Consider the following 18,975-nt stretch of genomic DNA (forward strand, 5'->3'; position numbering starts at 1 on the left):
ACACATAGTTTGTCTCTTACATGGTTCTGCTAGATGAATACTAGACCAGGATAGGAGTTATATAATACTTTCCGTGAGCAAGCTAGCATGGGAATTACTACTTGAACAGTAGTGAGTATTGCATTTTTTATGTAATGCACACACACATTATTATTATTATTATTATTATTATCAAAAAAGGCCTCTTGTCTGATTTTCTTTTTTTTAGTTTTGTGAAAAAATATAGGTTTCTGACCCATAACTAAGTACTAGCATTTTACATACTATAACCTTCATCTATTTGTAATACATAAATAAACAATAATGAATACACTTAATATAATATTTTTGTATTTATTTTCTAGACTAAAACAATGAGTGAATCCATTCTTCCTGTAAAAATTAAGGACCAATTACTTCTATTTGATGGAGTACTGAATGAAGAGTTGGTGAAACTGAATTGGCCAAGAAGATTCTGCCCTTTTAAAGTTCAGAAGGAACCTATGAATAATATGTAGAAGCTGTGTGTTCAAGCTTCCACAAGCAAAAGCGTCAGCTACAGAGCCATCCCAAGGACCTCCAAGAGACCAATAGCAGCAATAACCACAGTCCACACAGTAAAAAAAGTCAGTGTGTCAAACTGCCACCTATAGCCAAGTCGGCTTCCTACATTCAGCCCTGTCAAGTGGGCTTCCTGCCTTCAGCCCTGCCAAGTGGGCTTCCTGCCTTCAGCCTTGCCAAGTGGGCTTCCTGTCTTCAGCCTTGCCAAGTGGGCTTCCCGCCTTGTGCCCTGTCCAGTATGCTTCCTGCCTTGTGCCCTGTCCAGTGGGCTTCCTACCTTGTGCCCTGTCCAGTGGGCTTCCTACCTTGTGCTCTGTCCAGTGGGCTTCCTAACTTGTGCCCTGTCCAGTGGGCTTCCTGCCGTGCGCCCCTCCAGTGGGCTTCCTGCCGTGCACCCCTCCAGACGTCTTCCTGCCATACGTACGTTTTCTTGCTTAGAGACTGTTTAACCTGTATTTGCTTGTCCTTCCATAATATACAATTACCTGGAATTCTGCCTGTGGTGTATTCCTTTGTGCCTGTCTGTCTTATCCTTCGGTTACCATGCATCCCCGTGTGCAGACAGAACCCCAGGTATGCCCTGCAATGAGGCTCCTACCCAACCTGATCGACCGGGCCCTGACATACAAGTTCAATTGGGTTGTGGTCAGGTGACTTATTTGGCCATTGAAGAATATTTCACTTCTTTGCCTTGAAATGTTCTTTGGTTGATCTCACAGTATATTTTGGGTCATTGTCCATTAGTACCATGAAGAGCCATACTTTCAATTTTGCAGCATTTTGCTGCATCTGAGCTGATCGTGTAGCCCGATTCACTTCCAAATTCATCACTTACCAATACAAGCAGTTGCACTTTACAATGTCATGCTGGCATCGCCACTTAAAACACGCTTTATTTTTGTCAGCACAGTCATGCATATTAAAAATAACCAACACATTGAATTGAATTCCCATGAGGCTCAACCAGACATACTACTTTCATGAAGCTGGCTGATCATCAAGGGGAGTGCAGTTAACAGTAGATAAAGCTGCAGATATTAGCTGTGAATTACAATTCCCATGATGCTCAGCCAGCCAGGTGTCCACCGTGACTAGGCATTGTGGGAGTTGTAATTCACAACCTGTCACATAATCTGCTGTTAACTACAGTTCACATGAGGCTCAGCCAGACATACTACTTCTATGATGCTGGCTGAGTATTATTGGAAGAGTAGTCAACTGCAGCAGAGATTAATTACCCTTACACAATGCCTTTACACACACCTGCCCATAAACACACATATACACACACCTGCTCATAAACACACATTTACACATACACTGTCCTTACACACACATGTATACGTACACTGCCCTTACACAACCTGCCCATTAACACACATATACACATACACTGTCCTTACACACACACATATACATATACATTGCCCTTACACACACACATATATTCGTACAATTCCCTTTACACACCTGCTCATAAACACACATATACACATACACTGCCCTTACACACACATATACACATACACTGCCCTTACACACAAATATACATTGCCCTTACACACACATATATACGTACACTGCCCTTAAACACAACTGCTCATAAACACATACACTGTCCTTACACACTCATATACACGTATACTGCCCCTACACACACCTGCCTTTACACACACATATACACATACACTGCCCTTACACACCAGCTAACAAATACACAGTGCTCTTACACACACCTGCCGATACACACACAAAAGCTTACAAACACACACACACACACACTGCCCTTAGACCTCTTTATCCCCATCTCTTACCTCTTCCTCCATCCGTCTTCCTCCATCCTCTATCCTGTGGTGGGAGCGGGAGGGCTGTTACTTCAGACCTCGCTTTACTGCTCCCTCATCACTATGCGCCGGCTATTGACGTAATTTCCCCGCTCAACATTATCTTCCAGCACATAGTGATTAGGAAGCAGTAAAGCGAGGTCTGAAGTGACAGACTGGCTAATGTTGAGCCAACTAGAGGGAAATTGTGATCTCCTAGTGTGATCTACTAGTCGCAGCTGCACCCGAGGTGAGTACCGCTCTTGCCTCACCTTTCCTCCATCCCTGCAATTATTATATTCACCGAACTTGGGGTGCTTTGACGTAGTGGTGAGCTAAACAATATATGGCCATATAGTGTGACTGAATCCCCAATACTCAGACAGGTGGTTTTTTTGAATGGCATTTGCTGAGTATGCCCTGAATTCTTGCTTTTATGTTGAACTGCTGCCCTTACTTTAGTGAGATTATAATAATGACTCTCATGTTACAGTAAATGCTTTGGCTCTTTGGCACATTGCCTGAATATTTTACTGTACCCACTGATTAAACTGAGGAAACTGTGTTCTCCCTGGAATATAGTAACACAAGAGCTAAGAAGTAAAGATTTAAAGTCAAATTTCTCCCCATAAACACAGGTTCCCTGCCTTTATACTGCTGGAAGACAATTATGTATGGAATATTCAAGGAGCTTTATCCTAGTGGACACTGTCCCAATACATTACCGGTTTCCAGGTAGCAGTTGCTTAGCGATATGCTGTTGTTAAAGGGACGGGGTGGGATTGTATGAAACACTCCAACTTGCCAAACCTGAGTACTGAAACACCCTTCGTGTCCCAGCAACCAAAGCCAGCCACTTAAGGAGAAAAAAAAATACTTCCTGAATTGCCTTGATCTCTCACCAGCAAACGAGTAAAGCCAGGTTAGTGTTTCAAGGGATACAAAGAAAATGGGGATATTTTTGAAATGTAGAACTGATTACATACAACATTGTAGGGGGTAGTAGCTACTGTACCTACAGCACAGGGAAAGTGAGGTAGATGATTCGGGAGGGGAATGTATGACACATACCAGCTACTTATTTATATTTATGCTATCAATAAACATAAGAAAAAAAAAAAAAATACTCCACAGCAGTAAAAGGATGAACTCAGGACATGAAGGAATATGCATCAACAAGCAAACCTAGAAGGGAAGAATTAAGCCCTTGGGGCAAGTCAAAAATACCAATGTTACAATGAGATCAATACAAAATGAACAGTATACAACATAGTTGATAATTACTGTTTCCAATGTAATGCTATTTCAGATACAAACACAGAATTTAATGATGTATAAGAATCATTCAGCCCATCTAATCTGCACATTTATCTTGATAAAAAGAGTTGAATTATTAGTCCTTGATCTCAATTTATAGCTTTATGCCTGTCCCATCTATGTTAAAATTCCCTCTACCACTTCTGCTGAGAGGCTGGTCCACTCATCTACTACCAACTCTAAAAAGTAAAGCTTCCTTGCGTTATATCTAAGCCTGTGACACTCTAATTTTAGATTATGACTTGCTATTCTAACACTTCTCCTCCTTTGAAGCAGAAATCATATTCTGTTTCTCCTAAATATATATTACCTTTATAATTGTTTTATACATTGACATGAGTATAAATCCATGATTTTGGTGAAAAAGGGTTTGTCTTATATTCTCCATTTTTGCCTCACATGCCCCCTGATCACTATTGTTTAGTGGTACTAAAGTAAATATTTTTGCAGGATACGATGCATAATTCCCGAGTGAAATTTCTGTGTTTGGAGATAAAAATATTGTTTTATTTTAGGTTAGACAACATTGTTTCTGGATTGCAACACATCTCTCTTGAATTATCTTGTACATTAAAAGACCTGTTTTTTTCTGGGATATGTCCACGTTTTCATATAATTTTATTTGGCTTGGTTTATTTCATCACATGAGCCACCTTAGATGAACTCTATCTAAGCATTTATCCTTGCTGCCTAAGTGTCGAGCAGAACCATGAGAGTTTTGCTATGAAGTAACTGCATGATTATTCGGACTAGACACATTGGAAGTGGAGAATGCATATAGAGTATGTAAACACACTCCCTTAATGTCTTAGAAGGCACCGTGCCGCGCACACACAGTTTGCTTCCAGGAGGTGGGCAGCAGTGTCCAGAACACTTGACTGCTTGGGTCTGGAGCCTATACCCATTACCCCTACCCAGACCCCTGAAATAAAGACAAAAACTCACCCCTTTGATTTTCACCATCAAACTCAGTGTACCTTTAAAGTTATAGTTCAGAAGTATTAAATAATATATACATTTCCTATCCCACGCCAACAATATCTGTCAATATGGTATTGCCTTTGTTGCTACTTAAATTCATTAGGCTACTGAAACACATTTTTTATGTGCCAATAAACTTATTTACATTTGTGTACTTAGGAAAGGTATACTTTGTAAATTGAAATGTGGGACAAGAAACAACATCCAGAATATTTCTAAACATCTAAAGATTCATGAGAAATAATTCTCTAACTCCCTAATATAAGCATCTTAACATAACCTGAATGTTATTTTCTCTTGCAGCTAACGTCTTATCATGTTGTGTTACCGCCATAAAATCAAACATTTTAGGCATCTTAGGACTTTGCCCACGAATCTGTAACCAGATGAAGCACAGCCTAAAAAAACAAGGTGCTATAGACCAGACTGAATTAAACCAAAGGTTCAATGACACTTTACAAATGGCCAAGAATGGGGGGACTGAATGGAAGTGGTATGAGAAGAAATGTGATGTGTGTGAAACAATAGTGCAAGTTACTAACATTAGTAAAGGAAGGGGTATTACTGACAAGCCAAAAGAAAATGATAAAGAATACCTCAAAGCCAAAAAAACCACAAGACAATAGTAAAGAGTCCAGTGACTTCCAAACCAAGACGCCTCCCTTTGAAAGAAAGAACAAAAAGAATCAACTCAGTGCTAAAGGAAGAGACTCACAGATCGTATCCAGGATGTCCAAAGGTGATTATGCTGTGCAGGTGACATACCTGTATTATCTTTCTTAATCATTAAACCTATAAATTTGACTATTTTTTAACCTGATAACCTGGGTGGATATAATACATTAACAGTAACCATAATTATCAATATAATTTATATAACTTCACAATATTCTACCGCATTATGCGGTCAGCATGTGTTAATTACACAGCAATGGTGAAAGACCTACTTGCAGGAATTAATAATTTAGGGAGATGGATACATGAAACAGATATGCAGACCACATAAGCGACAGTTCCTCCTCAGCTTGGCAGATGTAAGGGGTCTTACCCTGGGTTTGGCCTAGGGCAGCAACCTGCTTAAATATGACACTTACACCAGATTAGTCCATTAACTCTATTCCACCAGCCTTCTCCTCCGGGATAGCATGTCTAAGAATATATGAGCATCCTTTTGATTAGACTGTCACTGAAAAAGTTAACACATACTGTAGCTCAACACTTTACTGAGAGACCTATTCGCAAAGATTCTTCAGAGGGTCTCTCCAAATCGAGATTTAATCCAGAAATAGGCAAAAAAACTGCTAATCAGCTTTATAGCAGATCATGCTAGTTATATCAAAGTCTAATAATTAAAAAAGGCGTAAAATAAAATCACAGCTCTTCCTCATTATTCGTCATCCCACCGGCAGGTGCTTAGATAAGGAGTACCCTAACCACATAGCTTCTCAGATATGTTATTCCAATTCGTCTTAATCACCTTTTGTTTGTGCTGTTCTGCTGCATACAGATAACATGTAACTGGGGATGCACAAATCACCCGGAGACTCCAGGTGAACCTCAGACAGCTTTAAATTGTTAGTCTCCTCTATTGTAATATTGCTGCAAACCAAATCCCATAAAACTCTGTATATACGTTACATTGGATAGTTATTTCATGGAACCTAAAAAAGAATAGCTTAAGTGCTATTAACCAGCCATAACTAACACGTATAGAAAAGACAGTCATAAATGCTGTTTAAAAATATTTAAAAAATATGATATGTTTCTTTTCCTGACCAGCGGGATCTGAATCATTTCGTTCAGAGATTTTAGATGAGACAGAAAATGAAGTTTTAATATTGAGCCACAGAGCTTCTTCTGAAGTACCCAATACGGTGGAGAAGAAGCCAGGAGACCCACGGGGACAAGGACCATTTTTTTATATTGGTGGTAATAATGGGGCAAATCTGTAAGTATTTTTTAAAATATTTTCAGAAATATATTTTTTGTTGTGTGCCTTGACCAAGTATACAGAATTATGAAAATAACTGCATTATTAACATTATGAGTCTTACCAACCTCTGTCCCATACAATGGATTATGAGGATGTTGTGAAATGCACTATAGTGCTTCCAGCTTTAAAGGTGCTGTTCCATTTACACCGAACATTAATTGCTCCCACCAATATATTGATTAAATACAGCTTCCCAAGTCTTTGCAGATATGTCACTTTGTTAGTTCCTCTGAAAGTTAAATGACAAAAAGCACCACAGAAACATTTAAGAAACTTCTATGACACCAAACTAGCAGTGTCTATTTTTGAGTCACCTGATAATTAAGTGTTCCTAGCAATAAGAATATGAATGAAGCATGATTAAATACTTATTTCTGGGAAGTGTTTGGGACCTTTAGCAGTGATAAAATGGTTAAATTCAGCAGACTGGGTAGAGCAGGGTATTTCAGACCAAGACGCTATTCCCTTTTTTAAAGGTCCTCCACAAGCTACTAGTAATGGAGCAAAATAGCGCCTGAGTAGATTCAGTACATATCATGTGGGAATGACAGCCCTGAGAGGAAGATTCTGAGAAAAGCAAATGTGTCAGAAACCCCAGAAAATTCTGAGCCTTTTGTGAAGTTGGATCTCTGTTAGTGGTGGCAGATCCTAAAAGTATGTGATATAGACACATTGAAATTCTGATGCAAATTACTAAATGTTGATCAATCAGAAAGAATATTTTGTTGGTTTCCATGGTGATTACTCTATACTTTTTGAGACAGTCTTGCTCTTTATTATTATGCTCAAATGTATTTGTTTGTTAACAGTTAAACGTCTTTCCTTAAGGGTTAGTGCTTACTGCACACGCAAAGGCTGGCAGCGTATCCAGGACAATAAGAGAGAAGATTACAAACTGAAATGGTGTGAAACGAAACGTTTTGCTAATTATTACTCCTTTCGGCAAGGTAAGTGGCTTAGTTTCCTTGTAAGGAAATAATTTGTTATTATATTAAAATGTTATGTTATTCATTTCAAATCTGAAAACAGAGTATAACTAAGGACAGGGTGGCAACCAATAATTTCCACTTTTTGTCAATACTGGTCATGGGGAGCAGGGCTATACTTCTTCATTTCTTTTGACATGTGTTTGTAATTTTTCCCCAAGTCATGGGGAACATGGAACCGCTATCATAATTCTATATATCAGAAAAATGCTAAATATATTAACAATATATAGTGTTAGTGTGTGTGTGTATATACTGCACTGTATATGTATAGTGATATATAGTGATGTAAAGTTTATTTACATACACTGACTCTAACACTTTACATACAAACTCACTCTAACACTACAGTACATTATAGCAGGGGTCACATGATGCACATTACATGACCACCCTGGGCTCCTCATTTATCGGGGGCCTGGGTGCCATCCACCCACCTCACCCGCTTCAGCGCACCTCTCTGGCCAAGAGGAGAGGCCTGGCTTCAGGGGAGTGAGAAAGCAGTGAGGCCTGAATTCAGGTACACCTTCCTGAATGTTACTAGTATAATCAGGGCTGGACAGGGAAAACTAGCACCTTAAGACCAGCAATCACTAATTGCCATATGATACATACAGTCACACACTACGCTCTTTCATTCTATTCTTTAGGACAGCAACTGTTATATCAGATACCCAATAATAAAATCCTCACCACAAAAATTGGACTATTGAGCAGCCTAAGAGAATATGAAAGAGTGAAGAGGAAAATCAGCAAATTATGGAATCCCAGGTGAGTTAGGAATGCAATCACCAAATACCAAGACTATTAAAGACATTTGTGCAGGACTTTCCCAAGACTTTTGTTTGGATATATTCATTGTTAACCCGTGTACCTTTACCTTATGTAATAGGAAACATGTGTTCATGGGTTTTCCACCTCTATGGTGCACTAACATTTCGTTTACATGCACCAGATGGACTTCAAATGTAGTTTGTAGAAATGTAATCTGGTTATTCCCGGCTGTTCAGCTCCCTATATGCCAGCACAACAACATAACTTTTGCAGAAGCCAGCAAAAAAAGGTCCAAAAAGGTTTATACTCCACCGCATCGCACACACCCGGCATATGTTGCCCAGATGTGAAATATGAAAGTTTTGCGCTAAACTCAGTACTTATTCATAGGTCCATATTTACCTGTATTTACTGGCTCTGCAAAAGTCATGTGCTTTCATGTTGAGCTGCATGTCAATTCCATTGGGACTATGGGAGAGCAGTAGAGACCTGAATGCTGCAGTCCTTTTTTTAATCTATTTATTTATTTATTTATTTTTCAGCTCTCCAGAACAGGTATTATATGTCCTTAGAATAGCGTATTAAATATAGGCTACTTGTAACCTAAATTGCAAAGTCGGTGGCTTAAATATAGGACAAAGTTTCTTCATACAGAACATGACAGGTCTATTAAAACTAGATTGTCTTGTAGGGAAAAGATCAGATGGACAGTGTATTTCATAAGTACAACCGATATAATATTATTGACCATTCCAGACTTTTTTTTTGCCATTTTTTCAGTTTTCTTTGTTTCCCTAAACAGAGTTCTAAAAATGGAGGACTTTATTCCAGAGACATACCGTTTGGACATCGTCTCTGAGAGAGAAGCATTCTTTTTGCTTTATGAAGGTAAGAACAATACTCTATATACCTGCCTCTTTTAAAACTTGTGTTTCAGCTTGGATAACATTGGCGTTTTTGTCCACTAGACCTACTTATTGTTAGAACTGAACACATGTTCCCTTGAACTGGGAGTATACAAAATTTCCCAACTGCAATTTTATTCTTGCCTCCAGAGAGTCAAACATGGATTTGTAAACCCACTGGACTAAATCAGGGACGTGGTATTTTCTTGATGAAAAATGCAGAGCAGGTCAATGACCTAAAGCATCAATTGCAAGCCATAAACGACGACCCCAAGAGGTCTCCATACAGGAGCCCACAAGGCAAGATTGCACAAAGGTAGGACACAAATCAGCACAAGAGAATGCAGGTAATGGTGATCATTTCATGGAAAGGCCTGCTGCAAAAGGTAATACAGTATCTTATGTAAAGATCAGGCTCAGAGAACCCCTATCACAATGGTTTGATTTTTAATCATCTTTCAATATTCTCTGCAAATCCAAACCCTGTTACCAGGTTTACGGATATTTAATTAAATTAGAATTTTCGTCCCTTAGTATTTCAACATAGCTGTTTTGAAACATACACTTAGCCTTCCTCCAAGTGTGCAAAAATAGATGTCCTATGAAAACTGTGAAATTGTTTAAACAGACAACTTTGAGTTTATCAATAGATGCCGAAGTGGGATGGCTTTGGGTAGCCAGAGTCTGGATATCACTGATATATTCCTTTCTGAGGAACATTTTAACTAAAAGGCACCAAAGGCTGCCAATAAGAATATTTTTCCTTTGTAATTGCTCCACCTAGTGTCACATTGTAATGTTGAATCCTTTCAACAGAATTGTTGAGTGTAAGGTATAATTTACCTGAACTATCTGACACGGTTGTGCCAAAACGATAACTTTTTCAATAATTTGTAACATAATAGAACGTTAGACCGGTGGAATTAAATAGTTAACATACAAACAAGTGTGTTATATATTGTGCCAATGAGGAAAACACCCAGGAATATATAAAATGCACAAAACCTTTTACTTTTTTGCTGCATGATTCGATTATTTTTTATTTTTACTGTTATGATAAATGTATATGAAGCTTGTGGATAATATTAAAAAGAAATATACGGAAGCTTTACTTTACAGACATTGTTGTAGGTAAATGGAACAACCACCCATCAGAAGTGACAGAGTATAATACAGTGAAGGAATTTAAACATGTATAGGATAGGCATAAAACTATCCCGACAAGACTGGGTACTTAGATGGGCAGACTAGATAGACTAGATAGTCTTTACATAGATAACAAATTTATGTTTTTCTATGTCTAAGCATATATATATATATATACAGCTGAAAAGAAAGTTTTGCATCACAGGCATCCTAAATGATTGTGGGGAGGACATTTCATTATCGTTCATGTTTGTGCTAAGGGACGCCACAATCCACCTGCATGGATGTTACAGTATTGTTTACTTATTTTTTTACAGATATATACCCAACCCCTTGCTTTTGGGTGGACGGAAATTTGATGTTCGCTCCTATATGGTCATTGCTTCCACCGTGCCTTACTTTGTGTTCTTTCACCATGGCTATGTGCGTTTAACATGTAACAATTATGATCCCACATCTGATGACCTCACAGGCCATCTGACCAACCAGGTATATGTTTGGATTTTGCTTACATTACAATATTATGTTTTAAGCTTTTTTTTTAATTCAACCAGATAACTGTAAATAACTGTAAACTAAGAGTTTTACTTAATCAAAGACAATACATTAAAATAAATATCAGAATGTGGAAAAGGATTTTTTAATGGAAAATATATAGCCTTATGGTTGACGAGATGGAGTTTACTGTTCTAGGTACCTTTTAGTGCTGTAATTAATAATGTAGGTTTTTTAATATGTGGAAGAAATATTAATCAGAGAAACATGCTTACGTTAATCAGTATACAGTGAGAAATACAGAATTAAATGCTTTGTCTCCTCTCTCTATACTGATCTCTTTATATTTTTTCTGGAGATCAAGGCAGCTCATGTAACAAATCGCATGTTTGTTTTTTGTAACAGTACATGCAAAAGAAGCATCCTCTTTACAGTGAGCTAAAGGAAGAAACTGTCTGGTCGATGGAGAGATTCAACAATTACGTTAATGAAACGTACGCATCGAAAAAAGGCCTGCCTCAGGATTGGGTATTACATGTTTTCACGGTAGGTTAATCATCAAAAGTCACAACATACATATATTCTGTATTACTTATACTGTATACAGACATATAATTATATTAATTATTTATTAATTATATATATATAATGAAATCTAAAATGTGATTAAATACTTCCAAGTTTTGTTGTTTTCCCATGCCAAGTAGATAATGTAAACTATACACAAATAACATTTGGAACTTTGCGACCGTTTTCCTCTGTGTAGGAAACATTGTTTGTGAGTGCGGGTTTGCGATTGCCTGCCCTTGTCTCATAGTTTCCTGTCTGTGACAGAAAAGGATGCAGCAGATTATGACACACTGTTTCCTGGCTGTTAAGTCAAAGCTGGAATGCCGGATGGGATACTTTGATCTCATCGGCTGCGATTTCCTAATCGATGAAAACTTTAAGGTATTTTTCCTATTTATTTCCTTATTATTCTTTTCTATAGCATGCACTAAATAAAAACAACAGCTAATTATCCCATTATATATTGAGTGATATTGATTTTTAAGTGAATTACTAATAACAATATTATTGTATTATTATATTATAGTGCAATCACCATAGATAATAAAATGTCATACTGTCCACATGACATCTCACAAAAATAACATGGAATTGGACGGCATATGAGAAGCATTCACCCATCTTGTCTGCTCATTATTCCAGATGTAAAGACTCAACCCTTTATCAGTCATCGGTCTTTTCTTGGATTTAGTATAGCCATATACTATCACATGCATTTTTAAATCCCCTCACTGTATTAACCCTAACCACTTCTGCTGGGAGACAGTCCCACCTATCTACAACCCTCTCAGTGAAGTAAAACGTCCTTACCTTACATATAAGCTTCTGACCTTCTAGGTTAAGACTATGACTTCTTGACCTAACCTTCTACAATATTTTTCATATTAAGTCTGAATTGCAGTGCATGAAAGGCATACATCTACCTACTCTTCTATACACATTTCTGAATAATTTTCAGCACAAATTAAGTGCAATACTAAATACCAACAACAGTATTGTATTTCCTTTGAATCAGAAAAAAACTTGCTTTGCGGTGGTTGGAGAGATCTACTTTATGCTTTTCTGTAAATCTTATGTTTCAACTAAGACTCAGGTAATGACTTAAAAGACTCACTTAAAAGAATCATGTACACAGCCAGTGATGAGCTTTCTAAAAGTTAGCCCTGTGGTTACCTATTTGTATGTCAAATGTTATATATATTGCCAGAGTGCATGGCTCCGTTACACAGAGGCGTAATATGGTAAGGTTAGTATTCGAATACATCATGTTTTAGCTAGACATTTAATTTTGACTACCCAATGCCAGTTTTGGTAGAACCGTGCATTAATGTTTAACAGGTGTGGCTACTGGAAATGAATTGTAACCCAGCCTTGCACACCAACTGCGAAGTGCTGAAGGACGTGATCCCGGGGGTAGTAAATGAAACACTTGGTAAGTTCATAAACTTCCAGGCAAAAAACCTTTTTGCACCAGTAACGGTAATATTATAGTGGTTAAACTTTTTCTCTGGGTGGACTAGAATTATAAATTCCTATGATTAAGAACATACTCAATTAATTAATACAGGGCTAGACTAATTCTATTATATGTTTTAAAAGAAAGGCTAAATGTAAGGAAGTGGAGAGCATATCTGTCGAGCATCATCTTATATGACTTTATACTTGCACATTATTTTATTAAAATGCAAGCTGTGGGTCATATAAATAAATTAAGTTGGTAACGCTAATTTATATGAAGGTGACTGTTTAATACGTAGTGAAAATGTATGCCATTTATGTCATATTGAGTGTTTTTCTTTTTTAGATTTGGCTCTTGAAATCTTTGGTAAGACTTTGAAAAGTCAAAGCATTATGCCCCTAAAAACTCAGGGTAAATGTGTACTTCTGTTCAATGGAGAGCTGAACGAGCCAACTGTGAAATTCAACAGGTCCTTAAATGCCAGTCCTATTAAAGTGCAGAATGAGCCCGTGAAGACTATCGAGAGACATCCGCAAGGGTTTAGAGCTTCTGTGCATAATGGGACCAGGCCGATGATCTCCAAAATAACACCAAAGCCAACTCTAACAATGTCCACAGTGCACATAATGAACAATGTGTATGGCAAATTACCATATATACCAAAACAAAAACATAAGAATGAGGCCATAGATCGTGTACAAGCGTCTAAGAACAATGATGTATCATCAGATGTAGAACATCCAAAGAACATATCTTTACAGTCTGCACCAGTAGCCAAGTTCTCCTTTACAAATCTTCATAAACTCAGAGTGACTGGAAGTAAGACACCTCAGAATATCAGAAAGAACATGTTGGTCAATTCCAGCTCTGATGATCAGGTCAACCAAGATCTCAACTGAAAAAATTCAGCTCAACAACCCTGAAGAGCTTGTTCTTCTTCTCCAAAGAAACAAACAATAGGGGAGACAAACAATTGGATCCCGGAATGAATACAGCTCTAAATCATCTTGATGGCAAAACAAAAACTCCCCACCCCTCAATTCTGAAAGACGAACCAAAATCTAAAAATCCACCCTTTGGCATTTTTTTGTCTCGTTATTTTGTCTATACGGTTTCTGACTTTTTTTGTTAGAAAATCTGATGCTTTGGCCATATACTTCTGTATATCCCACATGAATTCACATTTTGCTACAAGAGCATTTTATATGCTGCAGGCTCTTCAAGAACTAACATGTTGTTTTTGTGTGTGAACAGATGTGCAATGCGAATTTTAGTTATATTTGAACCTTTTTTATTCTAATCCAGTATGTAATAGTTTATCATTTCTATGTCTTAGTAACGAAATCACTGATTTTACTAATTCATTTTACTGAATTATATTTTTCCTAAAACAAACAGCAATAGATAACCTGTGAAGTTTCCTGATGTGAACATGTTAAAGTACATTTATTGATTTCATTTCCTCTCTTTTATTAACATTTTTGTTTTCCTGATGTCTGTTATTTGTCGTATGCATATTGTTATATTCCATGTCTACCAATGAATAAGAAAACACTAATATTATAACAATATGTATATAAAACACAGTTATAGTGTAACATCTGTAAACATACATTTCCTCATTTACAATATCCAGTGGGCCACTTAAGCAACCATCTAGTGTTTATCTCATTTAATTTTGGTAAGAGTGGCAGCAAAAGTATTTTTCCTGAAAAATTTAAGTGGTTTGTAAAATTTACTGATGTGGAGTTTTATTCCTTCGATGAGCATTTCTACACTGATTAGGCTTCATTGACAAATCAAACATTCAGTAAGCTGCAATAATATGAAATTAGGAAAACATATTAGTTATTGATGTATCTGTATGCACCAATAATAAGTTATTAAATATCCTCTTTCAAATGTTGTATAGAGAACATCAAGTAAGAGATGGTATCAGGGAGGCAGGGAGGCCCTGGGGTAAAGCACACCAAAATATATTTGATCAATAACATATTCTGTCTAAAATACATTTAAGGAAATGTACTGCATATTAAATCTACAAAAAAAGAGCATAGAAATGATCAGTTTATCATATTAACACTATCTACAGTCCTTGTCATGCTAGATTCCCAGTGGCTGTAAATAGAATTGCAGGTAAAACACATAAAAAGTGCTCAAAATACAAAAAAGTGAAGTGCAATATTCTAATTAAATATAAGTATTACACCTTCTGGTGAGGTAGTGCTGCAAAGACACAGGAACAAACTCCCCAAAATGTTCCAAATTAAATACAATCAAAACCACACAAGTGTCTGCGCACCCAAATAATAAGTGAGTAAATTATATGTGCAACACAAAATAATAATGTGGTTTTGAGGCTTCAGTTAGTGGCCCAAAGAATAGCCCATGGGACTATTGCCCCCTGCCCTCATGCCAGTCCTCCTCAGAAGAATATTGTACTTTGTTGCTTTTACATACAATTTTCTGTAAGGTTTTATACTATTATATATTTTATGATATATTTAGAATTATACTTTTGTGTATTCAAGTCTATTCTGACGTAGATACCGGTAAATTCCTGATTTGTTATAATTCCGTTCTTTCATTAGATAACTACAGGAAAATGATGATGCATTTCAATGGAATTGGGACAACTCAGAGGTAGCTTTAACGTATACGGAATAGTGCGTTCAGTTTTCCTAAGGTTTTTGAGCAGCCTTAGAAGGGTTAAACTCCTTTCAGTCTCTCTTTTGTCTGCATCCTTTCTTTCTTTATACCCCTTTTCACTCTGCTTAAACTTTTTTTTCCCTGAAACCGAGAATCTTGCTGAAACATCCCTCCCCCCCAGGTCATCTCTTTTTTTGCAGGAAACAGAAACATGCTTTAACCCAACAGGAAGCTTTCTGCATTTTCACACTACCGGTTTCTGATATCTGCGTGTATTGAACGTGTCCACCTACTCCTGTATACAGAAAGAAAAGGTCCTCTGGTTTGTTAAAGGAAGGATGTGGGGGTCCATCTCCCTTGATTTTTTGCTTCTTTAATGTATGGTGACGGCGCATGAACATTTAGAGTAATGTGACACAACTGTCCTAGAATGGGCTGCTGCAGTGTGACAGCCAGGGGTGCCAACGCTAAAGATGATATACATGAAGAAGTTGAATTACTACGGATAGGAGAGAGCAAGTAAGTTATCCGACTGTCCATGCAAATTTGCAAGAGTTATAGTGCGTAGAATTTCCTCTTTTCTTTGTCTAGAATTTCATATACCACGCAGAATAGTACGCCCATAGCCCAATGATAAACAAGCCAAAATGTTTCTCTTTAACAATTATTTAACAATTCTTCTTTATTAACAATTTTATTTACCTATCCCATAACAAGAAAAGCATTGCCGTCGTTATGTGTTATCACAGATCCATTAAGCATCTTATATTAACATCAAGCTTATTGTCCTCGCGACTACAATGGTGTGGTGGCTAAATCACAAACTATAGCTTGACTTCTTCTTTAGGCGGCATTAAATGTCACCGAACAACGCTCTGCGGTTACAGATATATTCCATATTATATATTAGATATATATACTAATTCTCATACACATATAGTAAATCAGCAAATTTGTAACCAAAGTCACACACATTGAGATAGAAACACTACAAGAAGCACCAACAACATCTCATAAGGGAGATACCTTTCTTGAGACCCTAGAATAGTATAAGAAACACCATTTTTTTTCACCATTGGCTAAAATATAAAATGCTGATTGCACTCACTAAGGACTAAGCTGGCCCAAGAATAGCCACAGAACTGGGGTATTCACTAGGTATAGCCACTAACCTTTTTGAGGTCTTAGAAAAGAAAGACACCAGGGGAGGAAAGAAGGACACAAAGAGTTTAAATAGGCAAAGGGTTTTATGCGGTCAAATCAAAGTGTCACTTATACGGCACCGGTCAGGTGATGATTTGCACTTGTGCTAAAGGTACACTAAAAGTCTCAGTTTCAGACTTAGGCTATGCAGGACTTGTCTTTTATTTTGTAGTGAATAGTAATAACATTATTATTATTATATTGTTTTATATAGCACCATGATATTCCACAGCACTGTACAATGGCATGCCCACAATTTCACCCCTTCATGCTTGGGAAACTCACTGGGGCATGAACTTGCTTCTCCATAAAATGCATTCATTGGATGGACTCCAATGCCTTTTCCAGCATGTAAATCAGTGTAGCCATTCCTTAGTCACTGGAGTTAGAGACTTCAGTGTCATATAAAACCTCCCCTGTCTCTAGTGAATACAGGAAATATTCTTCAATACACTCTCTGCACATGCTCAGTAGCACTCCTATGCTAGTCAATGGGAATAGCAGCAGCCAATCACGCATATGTTATCTGAACGCTGATGCTTTGGCTGCTACTACTCCCAGTGATTTCAGTGGGAACACAATTCCTATTGACTTTATTGGGAGTGTTACTGAGCATGTGCAGGTCATATGCCGTTATTAGTACAGGCAGTCAGAGAAATAATTAATGGAGACATAAGTAGAATTTGATCTACTTTCATGCACCAATTTGCATGAAGTTAAATAATTAAATCTATACACAATCTATGCCCCAAGGGGTATATTTCTTACTTTTAACCCCCTATCCCATGCCTGTGGGGGAGGCTCAGGGTGACCTTTGTGGTTTTCATAACCTTGAGGGGTCACTAAGGGGTTAATGGGTTGTATTCTGCCAATGTTGATTTATTACCCCAACCACACATGGGGTGGGGTAAAGGGGGTCAGTAATTTTGAGTTTTCTAACAGCATTTAAAAAAAAATAGTTTAATTACTATTTTTTAAATAATAAAATAATTCAAATTGCATCAACTCCACTCTTTTGAAGTCGAGTGTATGACAGTTGAGTGTGAGTCAGACTTTACTCTACAGCAACCGCGCATTTTTTGCCAGCTCACATGTACTTCCATTCTAGTGAATAGTATTACCGTTTAGATGATAGTTCAGACCTTTTTGATGTATATTAATGTAGTTTCATCATAAAAAGAAAAAACATATAGGCAAGTCTAAAATAAACTGCTCTTAAATCAAAATGCACAGTCAAGGCCCGATTAGGCAACTTGGTGCCCTGGAGCACTTACACAAAAAGGGCCTGGCTTTTCTTAGGCCTAACTATTTTTCCACATCACCACAAATAAAGCATAATTTAAAAAAACTGCTTATTGTAGATTCCCGTACATTGGTTGAGGATGCCACAGCCTGTTCATATTAAAACAATATCCATGCTGCAATATTATTAATATAATGCGGGCCAAAACATACTATTACCACACAACACAGGTGCTAGAACAATGAAGTACTTAAAATCCTCCAAACTGACCTAGAGCTGCAATGGGACTTTGCACTTCAAGACACTTCATTGTTGTCTGGGGGTTGCAGTCCTCTCGCCAGCCAGGTACAAGCCCCTGTGCAGCCTGTGACTGGGCACACAAGCCAATGTAACACAGGGAAAGGAACAGGAAGGAGGTTGAACAGCCAATCAGAGCCCATCTGTCACCTTAAGCTCTACCCGGCTGGTTGCAGGTGGGCCCTGGGAGAGAGGAGCCAGCTCCGCACTGGATTAATATCCAGGCCTGGATGATATCCAGGCCTGCTGTAGAGCCGCTTCTCTCCGGTAATGTCTGACAGCCCCTCGCGTTAATCCAGAGATCCCAGGCAGCCCAGGTTATGGCAGCAGAGGGGCAGCTCAGGCTAATACACGTCATTTAAGTCTACTACACTGACTTTACTATTTGTTGATTTCTCAGTGTTATTTTGTGACCACAGAACTTGACCTAATATTTCAAATAAAATAACGTACAATTATTGAGGACGAACCATGTTAGTCATTTAATTACAAGTTGCAGAACTTAGAGGTCTAAGATAAAAAGATAGGGCAGTTGCCGATTGGACATGTTAGGTCAAGCGTTTGGGCTTGGTTTACATTCTGAGCTTGTCCAGG

General features: G+C 37.7%; 1 protein-coding gene across 1 annotated transcript in view; it reads left to right on the plus strand.

Annotated features, from left to right (window-relative positions):
* LOC149297960 (protein polyglycylase TTLL10-like) overlaps nt 1–18,975 on the plus strand; it is a 155,309-nt gene that overhangs the window by 124,313 nt on the left and 12,021 nt on the right. The window contains exons 2-13 of the mRNA XM_089487833.1: nt 6,441–6,609; nt 7,483–7,601; nt 8,291–8,411; nt 9,049–9,054; nt 9,217–9,302; nt 9,470–9,635; nt 10,783–10,954; nt 11,366–11,506; nt 11,795–11,911; nt 12,869–12,962; nt 13,335–13,435; nt 17,727–17,743. Of these exons, the coding sequence (XP_089343959.1) occupies nt 6,441–6,609; nt 7,483–7,601; nt 8,291–8,411; nt 9,049–9,054; nt 9,217–9,302; nt 9,470–9,635; nt 10,783–10,954; nt 11,366–11,506; nt 11,795–11,911; nt 12,869–12,962; nt 13,335–13,435; nt 17,727–17,743 (1,309 nt within the window). The remainder of the gene's footprint in view (nt 1–6,440; nt 6,610–7,482; nt 7,602–8,290; nt 8,412–9,048; nt 9,055–9,216; nt 9,303–9,469; nt 9,636–10,782; nt 10,955–11,365; nt 11,507–11,794; nt 11,912–12,868; nt 12,963–13,334; nt 13,436–17,726; nt 17,744–18,975) is intronic.

This window comes from Sceloporus occidentalis, unplaced genomic scaffold, assembly GCF_023333645.1.
Source record: "Sceloporus occidentalis isolate IW3139 unplaced genomic scaffold, rSceOcc1.0.p SCAF_35, whole genome shotgun sequence".
In the NCBI taxonomy this organism is placed as follows: Eukaryota; Metazoa; Chordata; class Lepidosauria; order Squamata; family Phrynosomatidae; genus Sceloporus; species Sceloporus occidentalis.